This window comes from Cetorhinus maximus, chromosome 2 (genome assembly GCF_964194155.1).
Source record: "Cetorhinus maximus chromosome 2, sCetMax3.hap1.1, whole genome shotgun sequence".
Lineage (NCBI taxonomy): Eukaryota > Metazoa > Chordata > Chondrichthyes > Lamniformes > Cetorhinidae > Cetorhinus > Cetorhinus maximus.
Window position 1 is genome coordinate 40,793,941 of NC_135880.1, and position 11,468 is coordinate 40,805,408.

Here is an 11,468-nt window from a genome sequence, read left to right on the forward strand (position 1 = left end):
CCACTAACTGAGCACCAAGCTTGCCTCCTGCTCAAACAGGGTATTTATATTTAAAATACATCACTCTGTGGGGTCGGCCCCATAATTTTTCCGGGCATTGGGTTCCCCAGCCCACTTTGAAAATTTTTATTTATAATTAAATGCTACAAATGGGGGCAAGTGAATTGTACTGAGAATAAATTTCAAACACTATTGTAACCAAAATCTGGAATTTATATATAAGATTTTCACAAACTCACATGCAATATTTAGTTCACAAGATATAAAAGTGTGGATTATTCTGGTTCCCATTCTATGTAATAATTATGACAGTAGCAGAGGGGCTAGCAGTGAAACAGGAGGGTAATATACAAAACAGGCTCAGTGAAATGGCCCCTTCTTATTCCTGTTCTCTTATAAAAGGATTATTTACTAAGTTTATGAATCCAAAAAGTCATGTAAAAATGAAAGAACAGCAAAATGACTGTATATATAATCACTTGTATATAAAATCTATCATCCTGTAGCGTACTAACATTATTACTTACTTCAGTCTTAATGTTAATCTGGACCTTCTTCTGTAAGCATCTTGCCAAAGTATTTATATCATCGCTTTTAGCAGCATTAAGGAATTCCTTCTCTGCTGGCAACACTATTAGAAAGGGAAACATAAGCAGTTACCAGTACCTTCTGTGAGTATATAAATCCATCAAAGTTTTAATATGAATGAAACACAACAATATTACTTTTACTTGCACTGACATAGCGAGTTTCACATTGTCCCTAAGCATTATGTAAAGACTCACCTTTGAAGTTCTGTAATATGGGCAAGTGAGACAGCCAATCTATGCATAGCAGATACAACAAACAATGAAAGATGAATCACCAGTTTGTTTCTTTTTAGTATTTTTTGAAGGAAGGATATTGGCTGGATCAGCCTGTCCTTCAAATATTGCCATGGAATCTTTACATCCAGCTGTCCAGACATATAAGATCTCAGTTTCACCCCTTATCTGATACACTGTACCTCTGACAATGTAGCACTCCCTTGGTATTGCACTGAAATGTTAGACTAGATCTAGAAATATGCTCAAGTGTTGGAATGGAACTTGAACTCACAACATTTGACTCAGGTTGGAGCACTGCCAACTGAATCATATTGACAACTGAATATAATAACCATCTGTACAAGTCGGACACCCATCAGAAGCTGCATTTCAGATGCCACACTGCATATAAAATACTGACAAATCACATTTGAACAAACTTTTTAAAAGTATGCAGTTTTTTCTCCTGACTCATACTCTCTGCAAAGAGTTGAGTCAAGTTCCAATTGCAACCGGATGTAATTGACTTCAGGGTTTGTCTATTTAGACCCCTTCCCCATATGTTGTATATGAACTGTGCCCTTAAAGGAACAGGTCAGTAGGGAGAGGTGAAGCAAATAGCAAGGTTCATTTAAGGGGAGGCTAGACAAGCATATGAGGGAGAAGGGAATAGATGGTTATGCTGATATATTTAGATGAGGAAAAGTGGGAGGAAGCTCGAGTGGAGCATTAACACTGGCATGAACTGGTTTGTTCGAATGTCCTGTTTCTGTGCTGTGTGTCCTATGTAATCCTATGTAAAACACCACAATAGTGCTTCAAACCCTAGATCTCCCATGGACAATGCTATGGGAGATCAACCAGTGCAGTAGTAGAAAAATATTTCAATTGGGTTATTTAGTCAGATAATTGCCCTCTAAAGTTGCCCTTTCTTTCCAAAACCAACAAAAGCATTCAACTTATAGCATTAAAAAAAAAATTCTTAAAACATTGATGCCAGACTTTCTTGATATTCTTTCCCAACCTCAGATAGAGGGTATAAATGTCAAAGCCTATCAGGAGAGATGATCCCCAATAATTCAGACTGCAATCTTTTTACATGCAACAATAAGTGACAATTCTTCCTGTAAAGTTTCAAAAATGCAGCGTGCATTTCCTTTAATCTTTTGGCTCAAGATTTTTTGAACATTTTATTGCTTTCATTTATATAACTTTAAGTGCTACAGGCTGCATGTCCATTAAACATAATGCTATACCCTAATTGCATCATAGGTTTAGAACAATGTGAATTCAATGTAAAAAGAATCAATGCCTGTTTTAAAATGGAATGAAGGTTAAAATATATATTGGCAGAAATAAGTAAAATATGATGGAATGTAATTGTTCCTTCACTGCTGGGCCAATGGAAATGTTGTCTGGAGTTCTATCCTCTTGGAATATTTGCCATTTTGCTAGTCACATCCCTTAGGCAATAAGGAATAATGGGAACACCACCACCTGCATGTTCCTCTCCAAGTCAAACACCATCCTGACTTGAAACCTTCACTGTCATTGAGTCAAAATCCTGGAACTCCCTTCCAGCAGTGCTGTGGGTGTACCTACACCCACCTACATCAGGTGGACAGCAGCGATTCAAGAAAGTGGCTCCCCAAGGGGTTTCAAGGGCAATTAGGGATGAACAACAAATGTTGGTCTCACTAGCAATGTTCACATCCCTCGAAATAAATAAATTGGATAACATCCACGTTAGGAAGAATTATACACGTTGGAAACAACTAGCTGTAAGGGTTTAATGATCTTTTCTCATTCTATATTTTCTTAGGTTTTTTGTGGGCCCACTACAGAAGCTCCAAAATACACAAAAAAAAGGCGTGCAGTTTGAACAACGTGCTGCTTCCAAAAACAATATTTTTGGTTCAATGAAGAGTGCGGGAGGGCATATCAGGAGCAGCGCCAGGCATACCAAAGAAACATGAGGTGTCAACCTGGTGATGCAATAACACAGGACTACTTGCGTGCCAAACAGTATAAGCAGCAAGTGATAGACAGAACTAAGCAATCCCACAACCAATGGATCAGATCTAAGCTCTGCAATCCTGCCACATCCAGTCATGAACAGTGATGGACAATTAAACAACTCACTGGAGGAGGAGGCTCCACAAATATCCCCATCCTCAATGATGGGGTAGACCAGCACATCAGTGCAAAAGATAAGGCTGAAGCATTTGCTACAATCTTCAGCCAGAAGTGCCAAGTGGATGATGCATCTTGGCCTCCTCCAGAGGTCCCCAGCATCACAGGTGCCAATCTTCAGCCAATTCGATTCACTCCACGTGATATCAAGAAATGGCTGAAAGTATTAAATACCACAAAGGATATGGGCCCTGTCAATATTCCAGCAATAGTACTGAAGACTTGGGCTCCAGAACTTGCTGCGCTCCTAGCCAAGCTGTTCCAGTGCAGCTACAATGCTGGCATCTCCCGGCTATGTGGAAAATTGCCCAGGTATGTGCTGTACACAAAATGCAGGACAAATCCAACCTGGCCAATTACTGCCCCAACAGTATACTCTCGATCATCAGTAAAGTAATGGAAGGTGTCATCAACAGTGCTATCAAGCGGCACTTGCTTAGCAATAACCTGTTCACTGATCCAAAACAAAAACAGAATTAAGGGTCATGTGGACTCGAAACGTCGACTCTTTTCTTCTCCACCGATGCTGCCAGACCTGCTGAGTTTTTCCAGGTAATTCTGTTTTTGTTTTGGATTTCCAGCATCCACAGTAGTTTTTTGTTTTTACCTGTTCACTGATGTGCAGTTTGGGTTCCGCCAGGGCCACTCAGCTCCTGACCTCATTACAGCCTTGGTTCAAACATGGACAAAAGACCATAACTCCCGAGGTGAGGTGAGAGTGACTGCCCTTGACATCAAGGCTGCATTTGACAGAGTGTGGCATCAAGGAGCCCTAGCAAAACTGGAGTCACTGGGAATCAAGGGGAAAACTCTCCGCTGGTTGGAGTCTTACCGAGCACAAAGGAAGATGATTGTGGTTGTTCGAGGTCAGTCATCTCAGCTCCAGGACATCACTGCAGGAGTTCCTCAGGGTAGTGTCCTAGGCCCAACCATCTTCAGCTGCTTCATCATTGGCCTCCCTTTCATTATAAGGTCAGAAGTGGGGATATTTGCTGATGATTGCACAATGTTAAGCACCATTCGCGACTCCTCAGATACTGAAGCGGTCCATGTCCATATGCAGCAAGACCTGGACAATATCCAGACTTGGGCTGACAAGTGGCAAGTAACCTTCGCACCACACAAGTGTCAGGCATTGACCATCTCCAACAAGAGAGAATCCAACCATCGCCCCTTGATGTTCAATGGCATTACCATCACTGAATCCCCAACTATTAACATCCTGGGGCTTTCCATTGACCAGAAACTAAACTTGACTAGCCATATAAATACTGTGGCTACAAGTGCAGGTCAGAGGCTAGGAATCCTGCGACAAGTAACTCACCTCCTGACTCGCCAAAGCCTGTCTACCATCCACATGGCACAAGTCAGCAGCCTGATGGAATACTCCCCACTTGCCTGGATGAGTGCAGCTCCCACAACACTCAAGAAGCTCGACACCATCTGAGACAAAGCAGCCCGCTTGATTGGCACCACATCCACAAACATTCACTCCCTCCACCACCGACGCACAGTAGCAGCAGTGTGTACCATCTACAAGATGCACTGCAGGAATTCACCAAGGCTTCTTCAACAGCACCTTCCAAACCCACAACCACTACCATCTAGAAGGCCGGGGGGGCAGCAAATAGATGGGAACACCACCATCTGCAAGTTCCCTTCCAAGCTACTCACCATCCTGATTTGGAAATATATCGCTGTTCCTTCACTGTCACTGGGTTAAAATCCTGGAACTTGCTCCCGAACAGCACAGTGGGTGTACCTACACCACATGGACTGCAGCAGTTCAAGAAGGCAGCTCACCACCACCTTCTCAAGGGCAACTAGGCGTCGGCAACAAATGCTGCCCAGCCAGCGAAGCCCACATCCCGTGAATGAATAAAAAAATTTAACAATACATAAAAATATTGTCCCGACATTCATCTTTACCATGAAGTTAAAGCATTGTATGCTATCATTACTGCATTTTGTGATATGCAATACAGTTGGCAGTTATAGTATGGCCAAAAGGAACAGATATTAATCATGCAGCGAGGAACATAGATTTCAGCCAGTTTGAGAGCATTTTGCACCAGTGTACACTTGACCAGAGTCATATGTGATTCAGCCTCACTGAATATTCATAAAAAATACTTGGGATCTTGGGGTTACTGTAGCAAGTAAACAATTATGAAATCCTAAATTTACCACACATTGTTAGGAAGTGTAGTAGGACTTCCAGATATCTATTCTCAGGATAGCAGTAAAGATATTCATGTGAAACCAAATTGCATAATTAACCTCATTGCCCTGGTTTAGGGAAGGAAAGTGCATGTGTCAAAAAAGATACAGTCAAGCTCAACACCTTTATAGTCAATTAAGCTACCAACACTTACTCTTTGGCCTCACACATATAATTGCCACTAGGTGAGATACCAGAGGCCTACTAACTTTCATGGAATGTACTATCTTGGGAAAGGAAGGAGAAAAAGGCCGAAATTTCAGGGAAAGAGGGTTACTACACAGAATCATGGTAACCTTGCTCATACCACTTCAGGGACCAGAATAGATCTGAAACTGATAGAGATTCAGTTCCCTAAGTGAAACATAACAATCTAGATTTCTTTCTTAATTATTCACCCCCATTACCTCCAGAAAAGTCTAACTTTCATCATGAGTTAAACCGAGTGCTTTCGCTGTGTGTCACCAAATACAATCTTACATTGTTTGCTCTCAAAGAACTAATAGCACGTTAGATTTTATTAGACAATTTTTGATCAAATAAGACAGTAACTAATAAACAACTTTTGATATTCTCTGCACTCAATAAGCCTACACCTCAATTACAAGCCTCCAGCCAAACTGAATATATCACATCCACAACAATATTCATTGTCTGCAATGAAAGGAATGACATTTTGAGTGTTCATTAGGACACTGATAACCCAGTTGAAAATCAGAGGGTCAGTGTTCCAGCACAGCTTATGGTTTGCTGACATTTTAATGACGCGAGTGAGCACTCTGCAGATAATGGGTGATGGAAGGCAACACAGAGTATTGTAAGAAGTATGTGGTTTACAGAATGTATTTCTAGTATTGCTATTCACTTCTTGATTTCACAAGAACTTTTCAATCATCTTTAAAAGCATGTCATGAGGCTATTGGTTTCAAAAATAGATGCGCTACCAGAAGATTGTCAAATGATGCTGCATACAAGCCATTGTACAGAAAAAGATAAACGCCACTTATCAATTGAACAATATAGTAAACTTTCAGGAATCTTGCATCAAGTAGTTTATTATAAGGGGCATGTCACAGAGTAGGTTCCCATAATTTGGGCTAAGGCTCTTCTCAGCCTCAGCTGACCTAACTGATCTACATGTCATGGGCCTGAATTCAGAGACCACCAGCTCTGCAATCTTGGACAGAGAAAGAGATGTTAAAAAGAAGGAAAAATTTATAACTTTAACTATATCACCATTCCTTCACTGTTGTTGGGTTAAAATCTTGGAACACCCTCCCTAACAGTACCATGGGTGTACATACACCACGTGGACTGGAGTGGTTCAGGAAGAAGGATCACTACCACCTTCTCAAGGGCAATTAGGGATGAGCAACAAATGCTGGCCTTGCTAGCAAAGCTCATAAAAAATTAAAGGAAACACAGTTGAATCTCCCCACTGTGAGATCTGACCTGCTCAATATATTTCACGTTATCATACAGACAATCTGCATGATTACCTGCATTTTATCCATTACGTTTACAGCTAAATTGCTGCATATAACAGTAAAATTACTATGTATAGTATATCATATGTATTTTATATTTATTTTGTGTTAAAATCTTAACACAATTTTACTGTTTGCTTTCTAGACAGAAATAGAGATGATGGGAAAAATGTTAACCATCCAAGGACTAGCACTGTCACTAAGATGAAATCACTGGGAAAAATGAGCAGAGATTTGACATTAAGAATGAATAAACACAATATTTAATAGTTGGAGTGCTTACTTAATGGCCTAACATTTTAATTTTGCACCAACAATAATTGTGTTGTGTCTTTCAAGTATCCAATGAAAACTCATGTCTTCTATTTAACAGCAGGAGAAATTTACTCCTGATGACATGGATCTCGCCTGCCAGATGGAGAGCCAGTAAGAGCACCGCATCACCTCAGTTGGGGAAGGCCTGCCAAATTGGCACTTACGTGACCTTGCCTGAGATGAAGGACCCTGGTGACGGAAATTCCAGTCAGAGGCTGGCAGCTGTCCATTACAGGCAGTGACACTGGGAGCAGTGGTAGCTGCCTGTATTGCATCCACCAGAGCCCCAGGATCAGTGAGGGACCCAGGCTACAGGTGTGCTAGGAGGGGATGGCTTCAGGGGATGGGGCATCATTGATGTAGTGGTGCAGGGGAGTCGGGGGGAAGGGAGGAGAGGTGGCTCTCTGATGCCAGATCCCTTGATCGGGCACTGAATGCCTGACAACAAGGGTCCATCCCCCCACCCCACCTCCCTCCACCACCCCCTGAGACCACAACCAAACTCAACAGGGTTTGCTGTTCAGGCTTCCTGAGTGGAAACCTGTTCATCTTTCTTGGATTTGTCTGGCAACAAAGACCATGTCAGAGGTACCGCTGGAAGGTCTAAAGCCACATTGTGTCTCTGGGAAGACTTCCTCTGCCAGAAATGTAAACAATTCAGGAGAATACATGTCAGAATTTTCTCTGCTATGGACAAGAGGGAAATACCTCAGTAGTTTCCACCACCTGATTTATCATCCTTCTTAAAACAGTTACAATTGTCACATTCTTTAGTTGGGGTTGGAGGGGGGTCGGGGGCGGGGTGGTTCTTTTTCCTCCCAAATCAACTGGACCTGATGGGTTCCATCCTAGGATATTAAAGGAAGTAGCTACAGAGATAGTGGATGCACTGGTAGTAATCTTCCAAGAATCCTTAGATTCTGGAAAAGTCCCAGAGAATTGGAAAACAGCCAATGTAACGCCCTTATTCAAAAAGTGGTGGGCGGTGGGGGGGCGGGGGGGGGGGGGGGGGGGGGGGGGGGAGGACGACAACAAAAAGCAGGTAACTATAGGCCAGTTAGCTTAACATCTGTCATTGGGAAAATATTGGAGTTGATTTTAAAGGATGTAATAGCAGAGCATTTAGAAATGCATAATATAATCAAGCAGAGTCAGCATGGCTTCATGAAGGAGAAATCATGCCTAACAAATTTATTAGAATTCTTTGAGGAGGTAACAAGCAGGATAGATAAAGAGGAACCAGTAGATGTAATATATTTGGATTTTCAAAAAGCGTTCGATAAGGTACCACACATAAGGCTACTTAATAAGATAAGGGCCCATGGTGTTGAGGGTAGTATATTAGCTTGGATAGAGGATTGGCTAACTAATAAAAGACAGAGAATTGGGATACAGGGGGCATTTTTAGGATGGCAACCTGTAACTAGTGGATTGCCACAGGGATCAGTGCTGGGGCCACAATTATTTACAATATATATTAATGACTTGGATGAGGGCCATGAATATACTATCACCAAGTTTGCGGATGACACAAAAATAGGTGGGAAGGCAAGTGGTGAGGATGACACAAAGAGTCTACAGAGGGATATAGACAGGTTGAGTGGGCAAAACCATGGCAGATGGAATATAATGTGAGAAAGTGTGAGGTTATGCACTTTGGCAGGAAGAATAGAGGAGTTGAATATTACGTAAATGGAGAAAGACTGTAGAGAGCTGCAGCACAGAGGGATTTGGGGGTCCTCGTGCATGAATCCCAAAAAGCTAGCATACAAGTTCAGCAGGTAATAGGTAAGGCAAATGGATGTTGGCCTTTCTTCCAAAGGAAATTCAGTATAAAAAATAGGGAAGTCTTGCTAAAACTATACAAGGCACCAGTTAGACCACACCTAGAATACTGTGAACAATTTTGGCCCCCTTATCCAAGCAAAGATATACTGGCATTGGAGGCAGTCCAGAGAAGGTTCATTAGGTTGGTCCTGGGGATGGAGGGATTTTCTTATGAGGAAAGTTGAGTAGATTGGAGTTTAGAAGGATGAGAGGAGACCTTCTTGAAACATATAACATTCTTAGGGGGCTTGACAGGGCAGACGCTGAGAGATTTTTCCCCTTGTGGGAGAGTCTAGGACCAGAGGGCATAATCTCAGAGTAAGGGAGTGCACATTTAAAACAGAGATGAGGAGGAATTTCTTCTCTCAGAAGGTAGTGAGTCTGTGGAATTCTTTACTGCAGAGGATTGTAGAGGCTGGGTAGTTAAGTATATTCAAGGCTTAGATAGACAGATTTTTAATCAGTAAGGGAATCAAGGGTTATGGGGAAAAGGCAGGAAAGTGGAATTGAGGATTATCAGATTAGCCATTATCTGATTGAATGGCAGAGCAGACTCGATGGGCCGAATGGTTTACTTCTGCTCCTACATCTTATTAGGAGCATGGAGAGAGCAGGAGCACAGAGAGAACAAGAAGACGGAGAGAGGAGAAGGGAGAGAACAGAAGAACGGGAAGAGCAGGAGCACGGAAAGAGCAGGAACACAAAGAGAGCAGGAACACAAAGAGAGCAGGAGCCTGGAGAGAGCAGGAGGACAGATAGAGCAGGAGGACGGATAGAGCAGGAGGGCAGAGAGAGCAGGAGCTCAGGGAGAGCAGGAACACAGAGGGAGCAGGAACATGGAGATAGCAGGAGCATGGAGAGAGCAGGGACACAGAGAGAGCAGGGACACAGAGAGAGCAGGGACACACCTCTGCCTGACACTCACTCATTTACTGTTGACCATGGCAAACTGGACAGTCAGCCACATCACCCAGCCGTGGGCACACCCTGTGTCACGGATCCACTAGGAAGTCTCTGCGGAGCCCAGTTTGACAACCACTGATTTCGGCTGATACTCAATGCGGTACTGAGGGAGTGTTGCCCTGTCTGAGGTGCTATTTTATGGGCGAGGCATTAAACTGAGCCCTTTAGCTGCCCACCCAAAGATTCCACCGCACTATTTAAGGAACTTGGCAGTTCTTCTCATTTTTTGTCCATCCCTCCACCAACATTTAAAACAAATGATCAGGTCATCATCTCATTGTCATTTAATGAGACCTTTCTTTGCGGAAATTGGCTCCTGTGTTTTGTACATTACTATAGCAACATCAATTCCAAAGTGCTTTAAACCACACTGGGACGTCCTGAGGCCGTGAAAAGCGGTACAATATACATTATATATAAAATATATATATATATAAAGCGTTACATTATTCCTGCTTCGTGTTGCACAACTCGATAAAATGCGGAGTGACTAGTTTTATTTGCATGAACGTTTCGAGGCTTCAAGGAACCCGGCACCATCGCATTCCCTACTATATCACTGGAACACCCGATTTAATCTGCACTCACGGATCTCCATTTGAGATGACCCATCTCTTGAGGGACCCTTGACGATATTCTCGACCAATTCTTTCATGCTCCCAATTTGAGGTCGTTTATTCCACAAGGAACTGTTGTTATTCGACATACCAATCTGAAATCCGACAGAAATATATATATATATATATATATACACACACACACAGACTACACTGGACAGTGATACTTAAATAAAGAGACGTAGCTTTCTCAACTGTGTTGTTTTGAGTAGTGTTCAGGGTACTCTGTTATCCCACCACCAAACAGCAGGACCTGATGAAGTTTGTTTCGCTCTGATCAGATCGCAGCCTCGACACCAATAACCCTCGCGGCTGAAACCTGTTTTATCAGGTGAATTGTTTCGGAGTAGGCAAGCCTAGTCCAGGGTGCGGCTGGTAGCGCCAGTTTGAGTCCTTACTGTACCGTGACCCCGTTAGTGGGGCTCCTCCTGTCGCCGTGGCGGCACATTCACTTCTGCCCAACTCTCGTCCGCTTTTCAAGGGCAGCAGAAATTAGGTGGTGACGGTCCGTCAATTAATAAGAACAAAGATCAGCGTTTTAGTTTCAAAAATCAAAGCTTTTGCGCGTAGTGTAACTCGCCGGATTTTCTCCATCTCTTGCAAGGGAGCAGCAAGCACCACACTGTTCGTTTTGGCCAACAATTCAAACCAAATGTTAACAGTTCTCTGAAGAAGAGTCATACGGACTCGAAACGTTAACTCTCTTTCTCTCTCCACAGATGCTGCCAGACCTGCTTAGTTTTTACAGCATTTTCTCTTTTTGTTTAAACTGTTAACAATAATGGCGACAATGATCATATTTGCAGCATCATCTTCTCTCGAAAATACATATGCAGAGCTACAAAACCGGCGATATTTGGTACAGTCCGACAAGAGCCGAGATAAATACGTTCGAACAATTGTGTCCATCCTGCTGCTCTCAAATTCAGCCCAATTTCGCTTCTTAGTGGCTGGTTTGTCTAGTTGTAATGTTGGCGGTCTCTTTTGGAAATGTCAGTTGTGTGTGCTGTTGCCATAATGATTGATAAATCCTCAGTAA

At 42.6% G+C, this 11,468-nt stretch overlaps 1 protein-coding gene across 2 annotated transcripts in view; it reads right to left on the minus strand.

Moving 5' to 3' along the window:
* The window catches only part of LOC144693697 (uncharacterized), a 111,587-nt gene extending 100,899 nt beyond the window's left edge, over positions 1–10,688 (minus strand). For both annotated transcript variants that reach the window (XM_078563609.1, XM_078563616.1), the window contains exons 1-2: positions 10,401–10,688; positions 528–631 (exon numbers count right to left, since the gene is read on the minus strand). In XM_078563609.1, the coding sequence (XP_078419735.1) occupies positions 528–631; positions 10,401–10,518 (222 nt within the window). In that variant the 5' untranslated portion in view covers positions 10,519–10,688. The remainder of the gene's footprint in view (positions 1–527; positions 632–10,400) is intronic.
* Between the last annotated feature and the right edge of the window lie 780 nt (positions 10,689–11,468).